The sequence below is a fragment of the Protopterus annectens genome, chromosome 2.part0 (assembly GCF_019279795.1).
Source record: "Protopterus annectens isolate FY-2018-M chromosome 2.part0, PAN1.0, whole genome shotgun sequence".
Lineage (NCBI taxonomy): Eukaryota > Metazoa > Chordata > Ceratodontiformes > Protopteridae > Protopterus > Protopterus annectens.
The window spans coordinates 606,849,380-606,873,696 of record NC_056728.1 but is presented as its reverse complement, the minus strand read 5'-3'; the positions used below and the strand labels follow the sequence as shown (position 1 = coordinate 606,873,696).

Here is a 24,317-nt window from a genome sequence, read left to right as displayed (position 1 = left end):
TATGTATTATGTTTTGGTATGTTAAGCACAAATAAGTACATCAAGCATATCGAAATGTTGTAGAAAACCAAGGTTTTGAACCATTTATGTTATTTCTATATTTGATTGTGCACATGTTGGAATTTGTGTGTGTACATGTGTTTGTGTGCGCATTGAGGTATGTGTATTTCTTACCAAAGTAGATCAATAAATTGATTTCAGAATAGATGTTAATAGTAATCATGGAATAGATCACTGTCAGCAGCAGTGACTTATGAGATTAACACACTGGAAATGAACATGTTTTCTAGGGTTCAATGCTCTCATCTATATGGATACATGCCAAAAGAAAATAATGAGTGCTGTTTGTGAGTTATGTTTATTTAGGTAACAGTACTGCAGATTTGAGATCTTCTATGTCAAAACAGAAAGCCTGATTTGTTATACTACTCAGGAACATGAGAACATGTCTGAACTAGCAGTACAGGCATTTCTTCATCTAATACTCTATGTATAATATAAATTGGTGCGCAGTTCAGACTTCAGTTACATTTTGTTGTAGTCTGCACAGAACTGAAGAAAAGCAAATTACCGCACAGGTGTTTTCTTGTCCTTAATTAAAAGTAGACTGCCAGGTGCCTTATCATTTTCGATCAGCCAGCCTTTGGTTGATCACATTACGGTTTAGAATTTCTAGGAATATTTCCAGCAAATCATGAGCCATTTTTTTTTTGAAAAAAATGTGTTCTATAAAAATATGAACCAACTTGCAACAAGTGCAGTCAGAAAAGTATGTATCTATCAATCTACCGGTAAGCAATTTGGTGCCAGCAGTAATTCTGCATGGCATAGTCACTTCCAGCAGTAATTCTGCATGGCATAGTCACTTCCAGCAGTAATTCTACATGGCATAGTCACAATCAGCAGTAATTCTGTATGGCATAGTCACTGCCAGCAAGTAATTCTATATGGCAAAGTCACTGCTAGCAGTAATTCCGAATGGCATAGTCACTGCCAGCAGTAATTCCGCATGGCATAGTCACTGCCAGCAGTAATTCCGCATGGCATAGTCACTGCCGGCAGTAATTCTGCATGGCATACTCACTGCCGGCAGTAATTCTGTTTAGCATACTCACTGCCAGCAGTAATTCTGCTTGACATAGTCACTGACAGCAGTAATACTGCATGGTACAGTCACTGCCAGCATTAATTCTCCATGGCATACTCACTGCTAGCTGGAATTCTGCATGGCATAGTCACAGCCAGCAGTAATTCTGCAAGGCATACTCACTGCCAGTAGTAATTCTGCTTGACATAGTCACTGCCAGCAGTAATTCTGCATGGCATAGTCACTGCCAGCAGTAATTCTGCATTCCATAGTCACTGCCAGCAGTAATTCTGCATGCCATAGTCACTGCCAGCAGTAATTCTGCATGACATAGTCACTGCCAGCAGTAATTCTGCATGGCATACTCACTGCCAGCAGTAATTCTATTTGGCATAGTCACTTCCAGCAGTAATTCTGCATGGCATAGTCACTTCCAGTAGTAATTCTGCATGGCATAGTCACTACTAGCAGTAATTCTGCATGGCATAGTCACAGTCAGCAGTAATTCTGCATGGTATAGTCACTTCCAGCAGTAATTCTGCATGGCATAGTCACTACTACCAGTAATTCTGCATGGCATAGTCACTGTCAGCAGTAATTCTGCATGGCATAGTCACTGCCAGCAGTAATTCTACATGGCATAGTCACTACCAGCAGTAATTCTGCATGGCATAGTCACTGCCAGCAAGTAATTCTGCATGGCATAGTCACTGCAAGCAGCAATTCCACATGGCATAGTCACTGCCAGCAGTAATTCTGCATGGCATAGTCACTACCAGCAGTAATTCTGCATGGCATAGTCACTGCCAGCAGTAATTCTGCATGGCATAGTCACTGCCAGCAGTAATTCTGCATGGCATAGTCACTGCCAGCAGTAATTCCGCATGGCATAGTCACTGCCAGCAGTAATTCCGCATGGCATAGTCACTGCCAGCAGTAATTCCATATGGCATAGTCACTGCCAGCAGTAATTCTGCATGGCATACTCACTGCCAGCAGTAATTCTGTTTAGCATAGTCACTGCCATCAGTAATTCTGCTTGACATAGTCACTGACAGCAGTAATACTGCATGGTACAGTCACTGCCAGCAGTAATTCTGCATGGCATACTCACTGCTAGCAGGAATTCTGTATGGCATATAAACAGCCAGCAGTAATTCTGCATGGCATAGTCACTGCCAGCAAGAATTCTGCATGGAATAGTCACTGCCAGCAATAATTCTGCATGGCATACTCACTGCCAGCAGTAATTCTGTTTGGCATAGTCACTGCCAGCAGTAATTCTGCATGACATAGTCACTGCCAGTAGTAATTCTGCATGGCATACTCACTGTCAGCAGTAATTCTGCTTAGCATAGTCACTGCCAGCAGCAGTAATTCTGCATGGCATAGTCACTGCCATCAGTAATTCTGCATGGTATAGTCACTGCCAGCAGTATTTCTGCACAGCATATTTACTGCCAGCAGTAATTCTGCATGGCATAGTCACTGCCAGTAGTAATTCCGCATGGCATAGTCAATGTCAGCAGTAATTCTGCATGGCATACTCATTGCCAGCAGTAATTCTGCTTAGCATAGTCACTGCCAGCAGTAATTCTGCTTGACATAGTCACTGACAGCAGTAATACTGCATGGTACAGTCACTGCCAGCAGTAATTCTGCATGGCATACTCACTGCTAGCAGGAATTCTGTATGGCATATTTACAGCGAGCAGTATTTCTGCATTCCATAGTCACTGCCAGCAGTAATTCTGCATGGCATAGTCACTGCCAGCAATAATTCTGCATGGCATACTCACTGCCAGCAGTAATTCTGTTTGGCATAGTCACTGCCAGCAGTAATTCTGCATGACAAAGTCACTGTCAGCAGTAATTCTGCATGGCATACTCACTGTCAGCAGTAATTCTGCTTGGCATAGTCACTGCCAGCAATAATTCTGCATGGCATACTCACTACCAGCAGTAATTCTGCATGGCACAGTCACTGCCAGCAGTAATTCTGCATTCCATAGTTACTTCCAGCAGTAACTCTGCATGGCATAGTCACTTCCAGCAATAATTCTGCATGGCATACTCACTGCCAGCAGTAATTCTGTTTGGCACAGTCACTGCCAGCAGTAATTCTGCATGACATAGTCACTGCCAGCAGTAATTCTGCATGGCGTACTCACTGTCAGCAGTAATTCTGCTTGGAATAGTCACTACCAGCAGTAATTCTGCATGGTATAGTCACTGCCAGCAGTAATTCTGCATGACATAGTCACTGCCAGCAGTAATTCTGCATGGCATAATCACTGTCACCAGTAATTCTGCTTGGCATAGTCACTGCCAGTAGTAATTCTGCATGGCATACTCACTGCCAGCAGTAATTCTGCATTGCATAGTCACTGCCAGCAGTAATTCTGCATGGTATAGTCACTGCCAGCAGCATTTCTGCATGGTATATTCACTGCCAGCAGTAATTCTGCTTGGCATAGTCACTGCCAGCAGTAATTCTGCATGACATAGTCACTGCCAGCAGTAATTCTGCATGGCATAATCACTGTCAGCAGTAATTCTGCTTGGCATAGTCACTGCCAGCAGTAATTCTGCATGGCATACTCACTGCCAGCAGTAATTCTGCATTGCATAGTCACTGCCAGCAGTAATTCTGCATGGTATAGTCACTGCCAGCAGCATTTCTACATGGCATATTCACTGCCAGCAGTAATTCTGCATGGCATAGTCACTGCCAGTAGTAATTCCACATGGCATAGTCACTGCCATCAGTAATTCCACATGGCATTGTCACTGCCAGCTGTAATTCTGCATGGCATAGTCACTGCCAGCAGTAATTCTGCATGGCATAGTCACTGCCAGCAATAATTATGCATGGCATACTCACTGCCAGCAGTAATTCTGTTTGGCATAGTCACTGCCAGCAGTAATTCTGCATGACATAGTCACTGCCAGCATTAATTCTGCATGGCATACTCACTGTCAGCAGTAATTCTGCTTGGCATAGTCACTGCCAGCAGTAATTCTGCATGGCATACTCACTGCCAGCAGTAATTCTGCATGGCACAGTCACTGCCAGCAGTAATTCTGCTTGGAATAGTCACTGCCAGCAGTAATTTTGCATGGTATAGTCACTGCCAGTAGTAATTCTGCATGGCATAGTCACTGTCATCAGTAATTCCACATGGAATTGTCACTGCCAGCTGTAATTCTGCATGGCATAGTCACTGCCAGCAGTAATTCTGCTTGGCATAGTCACTGCCAGCAGTAATTCTGCATGGCATAGTCACTGCCAGCAGTAATTCTGCATAGCTTTGTCATTGCCAGCAGTAATTCCACATGGCATAGTGACTGCCAGAAGTATTTCTGCATGTCATAGTCACTGCCAGCAGTAATTCTGCATGGCATACTCACTGCCAGCAGTAATTCTGCTTGGCATAATCACTGCCAGTAGTAATTCTGCATGGCATAGTCACTGCCAGCAGTAATTCTGCATGGCATAGTCACTGCCAGTAGTAATTCAGCATGGCATAGTCACTGCCAGCAGTAATTCTGCATTGCATAGTCACGTGAACTTCCCTGCTAATTTCTCGACCCTGCGGCAGTTTAATGAGTGAGAAGTGAAGTCAAAGTAATGTCTCATTCAATACAAAATGATTTACAAATCTGTTTTTTAAAAGTAATGTAGTGTAATGGTGAGTATGAGTAAATGTATCTCTATTTTATTCACTGAACGCATACAGTCACATGAGAGTCAGCAACCCATACCTCTCAAGTGTACCTCATTACAAGTAACGTACATCTGGCATCTTAAAAAGTTCATGTTCCTCGAAGTTCCACATTGAAAGTATCTGTCACACATTCAGGGTTAAGAATTGTTTAACTGATATCCATGGAAAATAGGAATGAATCATATTAATCCATTAAGATATCTTTTTTATAAGTAAACCCAGCATATTTTGACCACCATATGACCTTTCTAGTTAAAGTTGTTAGTTAGCCATTAGTAAGTCTTCCACATTTTGCCTATTTCTTCCACATTATGAGGGCTAATATTCCTCATTTTCAAGATGGAAGGTTGAGAGCTATGCTGTATTCCTTACTTATTGTTTTTCCATAAATAGTGTTTTCTAATTGTATACTATATATTGTACAGATGTATTCAATATCCCTACCCGTAACTAAAATAATTACAGTTTTGAGTTGAGAAACTGTGGTTACACAGTGTACTATATTTATTCTAACAAAACCAAAATTGCTGACAATATAAGTACTTCATATATTTAATGCTGTAAAATATACCAGCTAGAATAATTTGGAGATTATAACTTTCCTTCTTCCAAATAAGATGGAACAGTAAGGGACATTATGTCATTCCTGTGGCTGCTACAAAAAGATAGAGGAGCATTCAGAAAAAAACGCAGAACTTTACACAAAATAGTGCAGAAAGCAGTGATCTGTAGGAAGGATGTGCTTTAGAGAAGTGTGTACCATACGTATACTGCCACTCAAATAGAACAGCATGAATTTTGTGCAAACAATAGCACAATGACATGCAACTGAGCAGAGAAACAACCAAAAAGATGTTTTTTTTCTGCTTAAACTGAAACAAACTGCTTGCTGCATTTATTGTGTTAGACAGTGGACATGTTAGGAGTTTTACAGGTGCTGGCCTCAGAAGTCTACAGCACTGCCTTCATGTGATGCTGCAGCACTTGGAAGAGCATAGCCAACTTCTTTGACATTCAGAGGGCCCATTGACTGCTCCTACACTACCATCACAGCCCCATAACATCTGGGATGTCAACTGGAAGGACTTACACTCCATCAACTGCATGGTGCAGGGGGTATTACATGTAGTGTGACAGTTCACCTTCCATACAGTTCCCATCATTGCCATATCTGTGTCCTGTTCTAGTGCTTTGTGTGTGATGACTTTTCACAGGGCAGTGTAATCAGCAGATGCACACATTAACGTTACATAGTTCTGGATGTGCTGTTACCATGGGTGTAGGAAACAGATCGTTCATAATAGTGTCTAATGCTGTTGATTGTTAAGTGGTACAAGGTATGCCTTGTGACCATCGTTCTGTTGATTGTTAAGTGGTACAAGGTATGGCTTGTGACCATCGTTGATGTCCCCCCTTCTGTAGCCTCCAGTCCATGGTGTAGATGGTCTATAACATTACACTTCTGTATTGTAGACTCTTGCAGGGTGTACTGTACAGACCCAGAACATGACTGGACATTTGTTTGGATGCATTAAGTCTCTGCTCCACTACTTGGATACAGCTGATGTTGCACTACAGTACACACTAGAGGCCTTCAGTGTGATATTCACTGTCATTCGACATAAGCAGTAACAATGTGGAGTCCTGTATTACTGCAAGAGGGAGACTTGTGGCAGAATAAGTCTGTTGTCAGCGTGTCTACATTCTGTGTCTGTTTATCCTGCCCTTACTTCCTTCCCTGCTGTACTAGTTGCACTTCCTTCTTGCACATGCTCTTTGCTACCATGTTCCTTTTTCTGTCTTAAAATAATGCAATACTGGATCCTGTCCCCATAAAAACGTGTGCACTTTTGTTCTCCAGATTATCTTTCCTTTATGTTATCCTTGTGCTTGCCCTTGCCCAGTTTCTAGCTGTCCTATCAGCTCATTTTCTCTCCATTGATGAACTACATTGACAGTTTTGCTGTGGTCAGCCTGTATGGACTATTAAGAGTGCCCATGATGCAACTGTGAGGACCTTTATTGCATGTGTGAAGAGGCATATAGTCAAGTAGCCAGTGCAGTATTGTGATGCCTCATTGCTGCCATTAATGAGGCTGTGATTATTTACTATGAAGCCTGTTCCCTGACACATCAATGCTATGCTGGCCATTATTCAAATAGAACAGCTTTGAGCCTTGTTGTTCTAATATCACTACATTGTATATTTCAGTGCAATTGTTGCGCTAATACCACTGCATTATTTAGTTCAGTGCACTTGTTGTACTCATACCACTGTATTATTTAGTGCAGTACACTTGCACTAATACCATTGCATTATTTACTACAGTGCACTTGCACTAATACTAGTGCTGATACCATTATATTATCTAGTACAATGCAATTGTTGTGCTTATACCACTGCATTATTTAGTTCACTGCACTTGTAATAATGCCACTGCATTACTTAGGGCAGTCCATTTGTTGCACTAGCACCACTGCATTATTTAGGGGAGTGCACTCGTTGCACTAATACTGGTGCCATTACCACTATATTATTTAGTGAAATGTACTTGCTGTGCTAATACCACTGCATTATTTAGTGGAGTGCATTTGTTACACTAATACTGATGCTAATACCACTATATTATTTAGTGCAATGTACTTGTTGTGCTAATATCACTGCATCATATAGTTCATCACACTTGTTGTGCTGCTATCACTGCATTATTTACTGCAGTGCACTTGTTGCATTAATACTTAGGTTCATAGGTTCATAGGTAGGTACTAGGCTATCTGCCCAAGGGCATTTATAAGCCTAGCCAGAGTGTGTCGGCTTTTGCCACCCCATTGATTAATTAACTGAGCCTCTGTCAGCAGAGCCAATGAAGTGATCCCAGGGGTGTATTTTCTGGTACCCATGCACTCGTCGAGGTTTCTCTTAAAGAGTGTTAGTGAGGGGCTCTGCCTAATGTAGATAGGAATTTTGTTCCAAAGCATGGGGAGTCTCTGTGACAGGAATCTATCCTTCCAGCATGTTCTATTTATTGTTGTGGTGAGGTTTAGCTCACTAGAGCGCGTGGCTCTCAGTGACTTGGATTTCTTTAGGTGGAGTATGTCCATCAATTCTGAGTTGGACATGGCTTTGTAAGTCAGGCAGAGATCACCTCTGAGTAAGAGATATGCCACTGAGTACAGCTGGAGTTTTTTCAGTATGTCTGCATAGGACATATGTTTGAGGCCAGTAATACTCTTGGTGAGGTACTTTTGTGGTCTTTCCAGCGGTTGGAATTGTCTTGTGAGGTACATCCCAAATGGGGCATTGTTCTCTATGATGGGTCTGATGAGTGACGAGTAGAGGAGCACTATAACCTCTTTATTTCTAGATGCAAACCCTTTAGTAATTAGAAGGGCCACATAGAAGGATTTCCTAACTACTTTGGCAATATGATTGTCAAAGGAGAGATTACTATCTACCTTGGTCCCCAGATCTCTTATTACCTCTTCTGAATTAAGGGGTCTGCCACCTATGTGGTAATTTGTTGGTGTTTTGTTTTTCCCAAATGGGATGACTATGCATTTTTTGGCATTTAGCTTGAGGCCATGATTTTGACACCAGGTGTCCGTCTCAGTAAGGCCTTTTTGGAGGATGTCAGTGTTAGCCGGAGAGTTAATATGGCTCCCAGTTTGCAGTCATTGGCAAACTTGGTTAGCCATAGTCCTCCTGTGTTTGCCTGTACTTTTGAGAAGTATATGTCGAACAGTAGGGGTCCCAGGACCGAGCCTTGCAGGCACCACTTCTGACTGGTTTAGAGTCGGACCTGGAGCCTGCTATTCTTACCACATGAGTCTGTCTGTAAGCCAGTTGGCAACCCATCTTGTGACGTAGGGGTTTATGTTCTGACTGGTGTGCTAATACCCCTACACTTTTTAGTGCTCTGCACTTCTTGCACTAATACCTGTGCATTATTTAGTGCAGTGCACTTGTTGTGTTAATACCACTGCATTATTTAGTGCAGTCCACATGTTGCACTAATATTACTGCATTATTTAGTGCATTGCCCTCATGCTCCATATATTTTGGCATACCCCCACAATATCTATGTCTTTGAAATAGTTTCTTTATCAAATATCGTAAACTAAAAGAACACTGTAATGAATACACTCAAGTTTTTTATGAAAAGAAATAAATCAATTATAGTGCTCAGTACTAAAATGTGGAATTTGTGGCGTGACCACAGTGGTTCAGCGGTCAGTGTTATTGCCTCACAGCAAGAGGTTCTTTGGTTTGATCCTCAGGTGGGGTGCCTTCTGTGCAGAGTCTGCATGTCCTCCCTGTAGTTGCGTGGGTTTCCTCTGGGTGCTCTGATTTCCTCTCAAAGACATGCTGTAGGTGGATTGGACACTCTAAGTTGGCCCTAGGCATGAGTGTGTGTGTGTGTGTGTGTGTGTGTGTGTGTGCGCGTGTGTGTGTGTGTGTGTGTGTGTGTGTGTGTGTGTGTGTGTGTGTGTGTGTGTGTGTGTGTGTGTGTGCATTCCGTGGAAGGTTTTGCGCCAGGCTGGCAACTCGACACTGTAAAACTCTACTGCCGATCATGACTGGACAAGTGATCCTCTGTGGTGACCCCTATCCGGGAAAAAGCCAGAAGAAGAAGACTAAAATGTGGAATTTGTAAAGTGCAGTACAAACGTGTGTCATAATCTATTATTTTTTAGTTAAATATATTTTCTGCTATTTGTTATAAACTAACAGAAACAGATACAACTAATTCAAATGGACTCTCCCAGATGAGGAGCCCAGCTTCGTGGTAAAAAAAAATAACCACAAAAAAAAACTAATGTCGCAAAACAAACCAAACTTGAAAAAAAGAAGCCGGCAAGATGATAAACCTCAGCAGATGCACCAATTCCAGACACAGTAATGCTGATAAACTGCAAGTTAAAATTTTATTTTAAGCTCAACAATAATAGGCTTTTCGTCAGTGTCCCACACCAACTTCATCAGAAAAACAAACAACACATTCCAACTTACACCTTAATAAAAGGCTCATAAATCACATGACTACTTAGCAATTAAGCCAATACATTCACAACACCTGCTCAAACCCTACCCTGAGAACTCAACCTTACTGAACAAGCAGTAAAAGGAAAATCCATACTTTCATAAGCCATGCTAAAATAGATAAAAAATAGATGAAGGAATTAAAATGGATACAATCTACAAAATAAATACAATAAAATTACCTAACCAAACTTCTTAATTTTAAAATACAAGAAATGGATAACATTCCATTTAAGCCTGGATAATGATAAGCTTCTAGTTTTAGCTGCCAAATTAATTCCTTTTGTTCTAAAAGTAACGTATCTGGATCCCCCCTATTGGAAGGTACTACCTGATCAATGACTGAAAAATGGACTCTCCCAGATGAGGAGCCCAGCTTTGTGGTAAAAAAAAAAAAATAACAACAAGAACTGTGGAGCTGTATTCATAAAAGATTTATTTACAACTCTAGTACCATTTTGATAAGCCCTTGTTTCTCACGTTCTTGACTTCTTTCAGTTATAAATGATTGCTACTATTACACAAACCTAAATAATAAAACTATTAGCACTAGGTCATCAACCTTGTAAGAGTGGATGGCTCATAGGTTCCCCAGGATGTCTGGTAATAAGGAAGATCATGCACCATGCTAGTGTACTTTGCTTTGTGTGGTAACTTTAGTTCAAGTAGCATGAAAAGTTAAAACACACCTGGGTGTTCATATACTTTCTCGTTGCAGAAGTTTGAGAAAAGTAGCAAAAATACTTTGCCCCATGTTGGAACTGTAAACTCAAAGCATTGAGGTACAGAAAAAGACAGATATTTAGGATATGTAGAAAGTTCAATAGCATTTCTATCAAAAAGAAATTTGTGGCCATGAAATTTGGGATGGAATTTGTCGTACAAAAACAGAGTATGGAGAACATCTAACATCTGCAACCACCAATAAGAAATTGTTTAATAAATGTGGTAATTATATGAATCTTAGCTATTTTAAAATCGGTCCATTTCTTTTTGGACATCCCATGGTTAATGGTTTTCTGTCAATGGCCAGCATCTTTCATAACTATTTTTCTAGATCTGTTTCATCTAGTCACAGTTTTGTTCAATTAGTTGTGTCAGTTGGTAATAATACTAACTGTCCTATTATTTCTGAGCAATTAATAAAGAGTCATTTATGAAAATCAGTTCCACATTAATTCATCAAAAACGAATTCCAATGAGCAGCCATTTATCGACCCCAAACAGCAAATGGACGATCACTGAACATTCACTTCAGTGAACATTTTTCTAAGGGAAGGGAATTACTTGTCCCCTTCACCAACCATAACACAAACTACATTATATCAAACCCATCACAGTGGGGGGCCATGCACCCCCCCACACCCCACCTACTTATATATAGCAAGTCCGAGATTGCACTTCAGTGGGGAAAAGGGCAAATGTTACCCATCTAGTGACTTAAGGGTTAATCCCAACTGGGTGAGTTTCTCAATGATACCTTCATGGGGGGGTTGCATCCAAATCCTATGCCAGATCAGGATAGCTAGTATGCACTGTCTTGCCTTCATCCATACCTATCACACAGAATCAATGGGCTGTGACAACATCGCAGATTGCCTATCACATGACTCAATACATACACCTTCCTGATACAGTTGAATACACACTTCAACGCACCCTCCACACAGACTATGTTCCTGTAGAAGGATGTACATCAATATGCATCCATGTGAGTTGGGGGAGATAGCACCCAATGCATGGATGAATATACACATCCTGACTTTCCTCATCTGTGAGGTAGACCAACATGTCAACATGGACCTTTTACTAAATGGACACTAGTAATATTTCAACTAAGTGCAACAGACCTGTGTGAGTTAATAATGCTACATTATGTCTGTTATGTCTGTTAGATGTCCTCAAAGACTCCATCGAGGGTATGCATGATGACAACACTATCATCCTTTTGAACTTGACAAGCCCAAGGCCTTTGACACAAATCCACACTGAGGTATTCATTCATCACTGTCAGATGTGGCCATAACCACCTACATCACCAAGTGGGGAGACCACTGCATCACATACATGGTATCAAAATATGTTGAAATGTGTGAAGTAAACTATATCTCAGGTCCAGTGATCAGGTCTGTACATCAGGGCTGTCTGCTAGGACCTGTCCATTATTTAAGTCACAGACATCACAAATGACATACACATCTTGTGTCCAAACAGATGTTTGAGGGACTATAGATTGTGGGCAGTCATTGACTCCAACAGTGATATTAGTATAATACAGACAGTATCAACACACACCACAGATTGCTGCCACAGCCATGACAACACCTGCAATGACTCAAAAACATGGGGGCGGTTGTTAAATTAGGAAGACAAACACATAACCCAAGTATAATGTAGACATCACACCCTATAATCAGACCAATAGGTATGTGTCCTGTGACCTGGGATAGATGGTACGTGGAATGTACACCAGCATGTGGCCACAGTGCTGAGTACTCCCTTGTATGTACACAACTACTGAGCATGTGAAGGACATACACATCACAGGCTATAATGCTTCCTTAGTTCACAGCCTTCATCACACCAATAACCTAGTACAATGCAGGCTTCTTCGTGTACCTCACTACACATCTTCCAGTGATGTGTAACTGAAATGTACCACTGTTGCCACAATGAGCTGTCACACATCTTATTGGCCATACCTAGGTATTATTTTTGTGAGATAAACATTACTCTCTGATGGTGTGGAAACCCCATCAAGTTATTACACCAGATGCATGTGTGATACTTGTTCTGGTGATGCACACAGTACATACATAACTGTGTGACAATATTAATGGCATGGGTAACATTTGTAACAGTGTGGATTGTGCTATCTCTCTCTCTCTCTCTATATATATATAGATATATATATATATATATATATATATATATATTCCACGCACACCAGTCAATTAGCCTGTATTGACCATAATGTTACATACAGGTAAAGCAGCGTCCCTCCTAATACTTCCTGCAGGTGTTATAGTGTCAAGACTGTGCATGATGATTACCCTCATAGACTGTAGACATGTCATAACAGTTGTACAGGTGGGTTTCTGTAGAACCATCTCTGATCACTCTAAATCAAATATGCTATGTCAAAGACATGGTATTACTGATTATATTATTCTGATATTGTCCATGATAGTGCTTGCTTCTTTTAAGGTTATCCATGAGCCTTTGTCTGTGTCCCACTTGCTGGAGATCTCTTCTGAGGTTACACTCTTATTTAGGCAAATCAGTTTGCACAGCTTCACAAAATGTACCCTACCCCAATTATATATAACATCCCTGATATATGTTCTCTGCATTGTTCATGTAAGGATGCTTATCTCACTCAGACCTCTTCTCCATTGTTATGTCACCTTGTGTGACAGTCACATAATACACAGTTTCACTATACAGTCCCTGTTGTACCATATTGATATGTGACTGGTATTGCTGCTACAGCTGTCTTCCGTTGGCATATCTGCTGTACATTAGGTTGTTTCACCTGTTCTCTTTCCTTGTGTTTTCTGCAGCCATTGTATGGGTGACATCATTGCCACATCACATTGAAGATATAAACATTTTTTATAGTGCAATATATCTGTAGCCTATAAGGGATATCAAAAACTATGAAATGTATGTGACTGCATATTCATTATCCTTTGAGCAAAATGCATTCAAACCTCATTTGTGAATGAAACACTGTCTTAGCTCTGCAATAAACTGTTTGTTGAGAAATCCAAATGGTGCAAAGGCACGGTATTTGTCAGAACCTCTATCAGCCTGAGATACTGAATGGACTCAGGCTGCTGAATGAAGCGGCTGACAGCCAGAGCTCCTATACTAGAAGGTAGGGTGAAGAGAAATCGGATGCCTGTGTGACCACTAGTGAAGAAGAGGATACCCATAGGTCATCTCATATTAAAGCAGGAGATGGAGATGCCAAGCTGACATAAGGCCATTGCAAAGGGAAATAAAGCCCACAATGCTTATCTGGGCCTTGTCAAGGCCATTAATGCTATCTCCCCATTCCCATATTATTGACCAGCTTTATCCACTCAAAATTAAGAGACATAGTTCACGTGATCGATAACTGGCTAAAAAACCCATGCTCTCAGTGTTGAGGGTGTTTGTGTAAGTAGAAAAATGTTAGCAATGGTAGCCCATAGGGCTCTATCCAGGGCCCACTCCTTTTTGGTATGTATATTTCTCTGACAGAAAAGCCAGTATCAGGGGACTATGGCTAACAAAGTCTGTTGATGACTGCAAAATGGAGGCAATTATCAAAGTAATTTTGATACTGGAATTCTCAATCAATGTTTGGAAAAATAAATGCTTGTTGTATTAATTATGGGCTTACCCTCAACAACAAGAGAGGCAGCATGGTTTCCTTTGATAAATTTAACATCAATACAGCTTACCTTATAGATAATATTCTACTTAAATTTAGTTGTCAAAGATGTGTATACCTATGTTGATAATGAACTTTTCTTTGAGCACCATGTCTCTCTGATGTCCGGAAAATCTATCTTCTGCAACATATCCTTTCTGGTATCTCCTGAAGAAACAGTGATGTTATAGTTCTTCTTTATTCATCCTTCATTAGGACCATTACTTCAGTAAATATATACATCACTTTGAAATATCACAATGATTCCACCATAAAAACATCTCAGGTCTCAGTACCCTTATTTACTCTGTCAGACAAAATGGCCTGTCCCTCTAATCCATATCATACAGACATTTGAGAGATGATCTCTGCTTAGCCTTCAGTGCTGTGAACAAACCAATAATTCTTGGCCTTCTTCACCAAAAAAGAACCATTGGTAAAGTAACCACTCGCTCTAGAGACCTAAACATATGCTGCCACACCAGCAACACCAGATGATTTCACAGATCCCTAACCCAACATCTCCTTCATTTCTGGAATAGAATACCCTAACCCATCATGCTGAGTGCTTCCCAAGCAATCTTTAAAGCCTGCCTGGATGACTTATTGGACAATTTCAAGCAATCTTTAAAGCCTGCCTGGATGACTTATTGGACAATTTCACTGGGGATATATGGAGAAAGTCTGTTTAATAGGGGAACATTGTTAATCTCTTACATTTCCTACCAGTATTGTGTTATGTGGCATAATTTCTTGATGGTTTCCTTAGTTATGAGCTTAGTAAATACATATTAAGCCATGAATATATTACATTGGACACTTCCACAGCTAAGATACATGACAGACCACTGCAAAAATGACTCTCGGTCTCAGTGCTCACTGAACTCCATTGGACTCTTTTTTTCCCCCTAAGCTAAGCAGCGAGTCTTTATTGAGGTTCAATCCCTGAGAGGTTCGGCCCACCCAGTGAAGAGCTACTTCTAGGGTACCTGGTAGGAGTAATGGGGAGATTTAGGGATGGACAAGAAATTAAACACTGCAGGAACAGCCTAAGGCTAGCTGGTGGTTGGTGGCAGCAAAAAAAAAAAAATCTATTTATCTATATATATCTATCTATGGGTCTACCTGATTATGCCGAAAGCGGAAAACACTGACAACAAGATAACCGATACCGGAAGATCGACAACGGAGAAGACCTACAGTTAAAAAGCCCGACGCTGAGAACACCGACATGATAAGGTAAGGGTGCGATAGGGATGTACGTTAGGGTTAGGGTGCGGGTAAGGTAAGTGTGTGATAGTGAGGGACATTAGAGTGTGGGTCAGGTAAGTGTGCGATAGTGATGGACTTTAGGGTTAGGGGCGGATTAAGTGAGTTAGGGTTAGGGTGTGGGTAAGGTAAGTGTGTGATAGATTCAGACTTTAGGGTTAGGGGTGGATTAAGTGAGTTAGGGTTAGGGTGCGGGTAAGGTAAGTGTGCGATAGTGATGGACCTTAGGGTTAGGGTTAAGGTTAGTGCATAGATAGTTGTGTATGTAAGGTTAGTGTAGGTTTGTAAGGTTTTTGGTGTGCTTGTGTTGTGTGTGTGTTTTTTGGATAAGGTCTGTGTTTTGTTGATTGTCGGGATTGTGGTTTGTCGGGCATGTGAAGTTTCGTGATTTTGAACTTTCGGTTTTGTGGTGTCGGTTATTTCATTGTCGGTGTTTTGGCATGTCGGTGTTATCAGGTAGACCCCTATCTATCTATCTATATATATATATGTATATATATATATATATATATATATATATATATATATATATATATATATATATATATAGGTTTACTATCAAAATGTCGATCCGTACTACGTCGAATAACGTATAATCGACAACAGAAGTTCGAAAACGGTAACATCGGTGTCAAAAAAACAATCTAGGAACGGTTTTAACATGGGTCGAGGTAGGTGTTCAGTGTTATTCCGAACTACAAACATCTCCCCTACCTCGACCCATGTTAAAACCCGTTGTTAGATTGTTATTTGTGACACCGATGGTACCACTTTCGAACATCCGTTTTCGAGTATATGTTATTCGACGTAGTACGGATCGACATTTTGATAGTAAACCATATATATATATATATATATATATATATATATATATATATATATATATATATATATATATATATATATATATATATATATATATATTATATATACATATATATATATATATATATATATATATATATATGGATCCCTATCACAACACCGACACGCCAAAAAGCCGACACCCAAAACACCGACACCAAAAGACCGAAAACGCATTAAACCGACAACTCACAAAACCGAACACCATAACACCGACACCCAAAACACCGACACACAAAACGTAAACTACACATTACACACAACTATGCATGCACTAACCGTAACCCAAACCCTAACCCTAAGGTCCAACACTACTGCACACTTACCCTACCAGCACCCTAACCCTAACTCACTTAACCCTCCACTAAACCTAAAGTCCGTGACTATCGCACACTTACCCTACGCGCACCCTAACCCTAACTCTCTTAACCTGCCACTAAACCTAAAGTCCATCACTATCACACACTTACCCTACCTGCACCCTAACCCTAACTCACTTAACCCGCCCTTAAACCTAAACTCCGTCACTATCGCACACTTACCTTACCCGCACCCTAAGTCCGACACTACCGCACACTCACCTTTCCCACACCCTAACCCTAAATCCCTCACTATCTCACACTTACCTGTCCGCTCCCTAACGCTAAATCCCTCACTATCACACACTTACCGAGTCGCGCTCACACGTTGCCCATGTCGGTGTTTCGGCTGTCGGGATTTCACCTTGTCGATCATCTGTCTCGTCGGTCTTCTGGAGTCGGTCTTCTGAGCATCGGTGTTTTGGCGTGTCGATCAAGTCAAGGGGAACCATATATATATATATATATATATATATATATATATATATATATATATATATAGATATAGATATATATAGATATAGATATATATATATGGGTGTCGTAGTAATGAGCGAAAGCTCAAATAACCGAAACCAAAACTACTGAGCACACTTTAGTGAAAGTGCGTTTTCACCGAAAATGCACTTTTGCTGAAGTGAGCGCAAGGAAATTAAAATAATGATAGAATGGCTTTTGCTGAGGTCTCTGTGCCATGGGGATAAGGGAATATTCCCTTTTCCCCACTGTAGTGCAATCTCGGAGTGAGAATATAAAAGTAGGGTGGTGTGGGGGGTGCAGGGGGGCTTGCCCCCCCCTGCATAAACATGTTCACTGTTTTTTTTTTTTAATGTTTTGTTTTATTTTATTTTGGGGATTGTTTTGCAGACTTTTGTGAAAGTGCTTTTTCAGAATATTAAAAGTGTGCTCGGTAGTTTTGGATTCGGTTATTTGATCTTTCTCTCAATAGTATGAGATACATATATATATGTGTGTGTGTGTGTGTGTGTGTGTGTGTGTGTGTGTGTGTATACAGGTCCCTTTCAGAAGCTTGAGTTTTCAGAAACTAGAAATTTATATTGTTGAGACGATATGATCGAGATTCCAAAAACTCACAGCTTTTGAATGCAGATTGCGGTACAGTGAGGATCATGGAATTGATCCTTTTCCCCACTGTAGTGTGATCTCAGAGTTGGTATATATAATACAGCGGGGGCATGGGGGCTGCAGCCTCCCACATGTGGGGTAAAGCGGGGCTTGCCTCCCTGCAGAAATGTATAAAAAAGGTATATTTTTGTTCTTTTTTTAAGTTTGATTTTTCGTAAATTGAGCATATCATCTCGACAATATCATTTTCGAGTTTCTGAAAACTTGACCTTCTGATATAGACCAGTGTATGCATATACACATAATTCTTGCTGTAACAGCACATTGACAACAACAGTGTATATTTGATGTTTGTATTCACATTCTTTGTCTGTTTTCTGAATTTCAACTAGATACAAACTTTCTTTCCTTTTCTCTAGACCAAATACAGAAATACAGCCATAAGGCACTTGCACTGCACTAGGCAGAGCTCCTCTGGCATCTGCCATGTGCTTTATTAATGTTAGTTCAGTATACCCAATGGAGGTATTATGAATCCCATGCAGTCCATTCTGCTTCTATTCAGTGCTTATAAGCATTAATTTTTACTAATTCCCAACCTCTTTCAGATGAAGCTTTTGTAGTTGCTGGGTTGAACTTATTTCTTCATTTTTCAGACATAGCTTTTGTTGAACTTTCTGTGTCTGTACCATTTTCCCCTTCTCAAGACAAGGACACAAAATGAGCAGAAGAACCCCTGTTGTTTTTGTTGTATGTACTGTATGATAAGTGCTGCAGTGCACACTTTCTGTTGCATGTTCATCACCTTTGGGGAGGTGTAGCCATTCTGTTTTTACAGTGATGTCTTTGGGGCCTCCTCTGTATGGTTTGCCAAAACATGCTTCTCAAACTGGAACTGGGCAAAGAACAGCTCCATAGACTGAACACAATTACTATAATTTTAGATATTTAAGCACGTATACTGTAGCAATGATGATGATTTCTAAGGCACTTCTGCCATAAAAGGACTGATATCCACAGCTTCACACCTTTCCTTATCCTAGTTAAGTAGATTCCATCCGAAATGAATACATTTTTGCACATCAGTGGTATAAGAGGGACATCTGCCCATGAAATATTTTAATTCCTTCTTTCCATGGTTTCTACTAGTGATGAGGTCTGCAATCAGGGCAACAAAAGGCCCCCTAATGAAGTCAACCCCTGCCCAGGATGTTCAACTAAAAGGGACCTACTAATCTGCCTTTCCAGATACTAGGTCAGGCAGTGGATGAAGGGTATCTCCTGGTAAATACAAAGAATGAGTGGGATACCCACTGCAACCATAAGGAAGCCAAAGGAAAAAACATAAGGACTGGAGGAAGGGAAATGTTACTGCAACAGAGGTCATACTCCAAGATCTTGTATTATGTTGATCTCCTGACGTAACTATGTTCATTATATTGTACACTTTTGCACTAATGATGCATTCTTGGGAAGATTCCTAAAGTTTACAATCCATAGGATGGTTGAACATTAAAAGGAGTAGATTGTAGGAAGCTGTATAAGATTGCACAGCAAAGTGCTCCCTTGCCCAGGAGAATATATGCAGATTATAATGTTTCCAGAAAGCATGAACTGATGACTGTGTAGCTGTTCCATAATGAACTTCCATATTAGAGAAGAGTTTCAGTAGTGGAATGTAACCTTACTTGTCTTGGGATAATCATGCCATAAATTGAAAACCAGAAGGGAGACATAATGAGCTACCCCTTTAGAAATGAATTCTTGGAAACAGTGCTGGCCTCCCTGCCTTGTACACAAAACACAAATATCTAGCCTGTCTTTATCTTGTTTCATTTGTTTCTCCTAAACAATACCTCAGCTGTAATTTACGATCAGGGCACACAAGATCATCTCCCATTTTGCTTTTGGGGTAGGGCATACATCAGTACTTCTATCTTCCATCCTTTGAATATAAGTAAGACTTACTTGAAAACTAGTGCTTCATTCATGGGTTGAATGGATTAAATCAGATAAACATAGGTGAAATAAATCATATAAAGTATAATGTAGTGTATATGAGCAGTAACCAGTACATTCTTTTTTCAGTTTATTCATTCTTTGTAGGTTTTTTTGCAACTTCACTTTTAATTTCAAAAGGTATTAGTCTTCAGTTCTATTAGTAATGGATAGTACCAAAGGGCAAATAAATCCAAGGCATGTATTTGTGCCTTATATAAGATAATGTTCACAAGTGTACAAAACTGTAAACTTTTCAGTATATTGGAAAGTTATGTCATTGACACCATAAACCCACACTTACCTTCCACATCAAGCCTTCTTTATAATCTTCTTAATTTCATGTATTCATCATCTGCTTCAGAATATAGTAAGTGCACTGAATAAAATGTATACGCCATACATTCTCCTCTGTAAAACATACCTTCAATCTAGTAAGGAGGTTGTGCATACATATATATGTATATGTATGTTTGTATCTCTCTCTCTCTCTATATATATATATATATATATATGTAATACATGCTGTAGGTGGATTGGACACTCTAAATTGGCCCCATTTATGACTGTGTGTATGTGTGTACCTTTCGTGGAAGGTTGGGTGCCGGGCTGGCAACTCGACACTGTAAAACTCTGCTGCCAATCATGAGCGGATAGGTGATCCGCTGTGGCAAACCCTAACCGGGAAAAGCCGAAAGAAGAAGAAGAAGATATATATATATAAAGATAAATGCAGAAAGAGAATGAAGAAAAAGTCAAAGTGCTAAACACTGAAGGAGTGAAGGATGTATTTTAATGCATACTATCAGTGAACATGAAAAAGAAAGTTTCTAACACATAATGTAAGGTGAACTGTATGCAAATTCTTTTTGTTAGTGTTATTCAGAACTGATGAGATTACTAGGTGTGCTCACATTTTATATACATCTTTAATTAATGTATGAGGACAAATTTCTAAACTTAAAGTGCTTGAGTCACAAGATGCAGAAGAACAGAAATCAACTGACTGCTTTCCACAGGGAATCACTTCCATTGTGTTTTCTAAGTGTACATTTTGAGTGACTCTTTCATTTTGGCAGATTTCAATGTACTTCTAGTTTGTTTGTTTGGCCATGGAGGTAGTATAAATAACTTTGGAGGCTTGACTTATAAGGGGTGCTGGAGGGATTGACTGCCTGAAAAACTGATTAGAGTTCGAGTTTTCTCACGTTCTGTGTTTTGGCCATTTGTCATTAGTGACGTTGTCCCTCAGTGTTTTGTAAGACATGGTTTCATAGTGGATCTGGATGACTTACTTCATAGTTTTCATTCACTTCATTTGCTTAATCCTTAAACAAAAACTGTCTTATTTTTAAAATAATTAAATTATGTAATTACTGTGTGGAGAAAACAAGCAGAACTAGCATGTCTGTGCTCTCATATGGACAATTTATTTTTATTTTATTTTATTTTTATTTTACATTTGTTAACCGGGATGGTCCGACTGGACACAGGTCCATTTTCAGTGGAGGCCCGGGGGAAAAAGCTCCACAGTAAGTAAAATTTTACACAATATGTTAAAATACAGTATACTGAGAATTTTCAAACAATATGTTAAAATACCCATTCCCAGGAAACAAACAGAAGTAAATACTTCAAAGTGCTGTGAGGAAAAACAAATTTATTCTTTTAATGTTGCTTCATTAATTTTAAGAATTTTTCTGTGACTTAGTTGCAGAATAAATTGAATGAAATTTTTTACAGCTACATGAAAAGATACATTAAGAAGCTGTGAAAACTGTATAACCTTTACGCTAATACTTTTTGTCTTGTAAATAAATGCTGAAAGATATGGTATGGATTGTCTCCCCATTAAAATTAATTTAATTTTTTCAGTTAATGTGTAAAATGCATGATTGTAATGGTGTCCAGCAGTCACCATGAATATAATTTTTGAGCAAATCTATTATCCACATTTTCAGTGTGCTTGTACCACATTAAGTTTAATTTCACCTGCATGTTTTTTCTGCCTTGTCTTGCTAAAAAAAGCTCAGGATATATAATTAAAAGTATACAAAGCCATAAACAGTAAACCCTAGAACATATTTCATGAAATCTCACAGAGTTAAAATATAATCAGACAAATCATAATGACTGTGCAAAACCCACTATGTAAAATGTATTTTTTAAAACCTTTCAATTTTAAAATAATTTTTCCTTTTTTTCAGAGTCTACTATCAACAGTAGCCTTTGGGTTTGGCTGTGAAAATTTATCACTTTATGAACAACAAGGAGTCGGCATTCAATGGCGTAACATCCATCTCAGCCCTGCAGATGGAGAACGTTACAGCTTTGTTGTATCTATGATTATGATGCTTTTTGATGCTTTCATCTATTGGGTTTTAACATGGTACATTGAAAATGTTTTCCCAGGTACAGTTTTCTGTTTTTTCAGAGAAGAAAATTGGGGTGGAACTGACTTAAAACTTTCAATTTGCAAAAAGAAAAAAATAATAAAATTAAAATATAGTAATAGTATCCAACTATAGATTTTGACTCTTCAGGTAAAACCATTCATACATTTTACATAGAGTATCCATAGACTGAAATATTCAGCATTTACAACATCTAAATAATTGATCAGTAAAAAGGTCATTTGGGTAGGACATAATATGAATGTCATTTGCAATATATGAACTGTAGCAAGTAGAATTTACATTGTTTCTCAAATTTACACATCTGCAATGCTGCCTATCTACTCTTACTATTGATATATAATGTGTTATAAAGTACAGCTGTGTAACCAGAACTTACCATAGTAGTAGCTGTTCAAATTATTAATACTGTACAGGTTATATATTGCCAATGATATAATGGCCAGCAAGCTTCCAAAGCTGTTGGGCACCTTCCACATGCCCAACCATTCAAGCAGCTTAAGCTGAACTAATTAAAAGAAAGGTGTGGCAGCAATGCCTTTCAGAGTTTTCTTGCCAGCAAAAAGAGGGACGCTAAACTCTAAAAGGACTGTACCAGGAACAATAACACACCAATAAACAAGGGAGATGGAAGGAGGGAACAACTATTGCAGCAGTGATCATTTGAATAGCTGCTGTTATAGCAAGTTCAGCTTATACAACTGTACAATGTTCATCATATTGATCATTGTTGCACTAGCGTTAGCTATAAGGGTAGATTATCTTAGCATACTACATTTGGGAGGTAGAAGGAGAAAAGTGCAATGACCACTGGAGAATGATCCTAGCAAGGATTGATCTAGGCCTAGAGAAGGAATCAACCTTATAGTGCAAAAGTATGTGCATAGGACCAATTAGCAGCTTCTAGAATATTTCTAGAATCCAACCTATTCCAAAAACATATATGAAGCCAAGGCCCTGGTTGACAAGACCTTGATTCTGCCTGAAATAGATTTGTCATGGTGAGTGTAGCAAAAGTTAATAGCCTTTGAGAACCATTTGAAAACAGTCTGTTTTGATACAGGTTGTCCCTTCTTCTTACCTTCTCAAGAAATAAACAATGATCCAAAGTTCTGAGTGATATACTTCTGTCAAGATAGACACCTGAGCTGTCTGAGGACATCTAAGGTATGGAGTATCCTTTTTCCTTTGCAGTAAAGAAAACAGGATGATGAATAGTCTGGCATAAAGTAAACTTCAATATCACTTTAAGCATAAAAGAAGGATTAGTTCTCTAAGAAACTCTGTGCCTATGGAAAATAACTTAGGCTTAACTCACCATAAGAGCTTGCAAGTCAAATACCTTTCTTGCAGAGTTCAAGGCAATCAGTAAAACTGTTTTCCATGTTAAGAACCTCAAGTTAGCCTGATTAGCTGGTTGAAATGGAGCAAGTGTTAGTTTCTCTAACACAAAATTAAGACCCCAAGGAGGTGCCACCGGTTTATTTTGAAGCCTCTTATGAAAAATGCCTTTCAAGAATATTTTGACATATGACTGCCTTGAAAGAGGAGGATCCATGGGCAGGCATGCTGAGATTGCTGATAAATGAACCTTAACAGAAGAATAAGAAAGGCCATACAATAGTAACTCACACAAATACTGTAAAACCACAGACCACCAAGCCCTGAATAGGTTCTGGTTATGCTGCTGACACAACTAGAAAGCCTTTTCCTTTTGCTATTATATCATTTTTTGTAGCAGGGTTTCTTGCCTCAGTTTGTACCTGCTGCACAACCTCAGTAATCAGATGCCTAAAAGGAATTAAGGCCTAATCATCCAGACAATCAATTTAAAATGATTGATGTCAGAATGCATCAAACACCCCTTTTCTTGTGTGAGCAGATCAAATTTGCAAGGAGACTTGTGGCAATTTCCCCTGTCCATTTCCAAAAGAAGAGAGAACTGCAGCTGTCTAGCCCAGGAGGCAGTTACTACAATGATCTTGGGGGATCTCTTCTGAATCTTCAAAGGTACCCTGTATATTAGTGGAAAGGATGGAAAAGCATACAGT

At 39.5% G+C, this 24,317-nt stretch overlaps 1 protein-coding gene across 1 annotated transcript in view; it reads left to right on the top strand.

The window, feature by feature from the left end:
• Positions 1-24,317, top strand: part of LOC122792759 (phospholipid-transporting ATPase ABCA1-like) — a 2,266,772-nt gene that overhangs the window by 714,875 nt on the left and 1,527,580 nt on the right. The window contains exon 15 of the mRNA XM_044060333.1: positions 22,060-22,264. Within this exon, the coding sequence (XP_043916268.1) occupies positions 22,060-22,264 (205 nt within the window). The remainder of the gene's footprint in view (positions 1-22,059; positions 22,265-24,317) is intronic.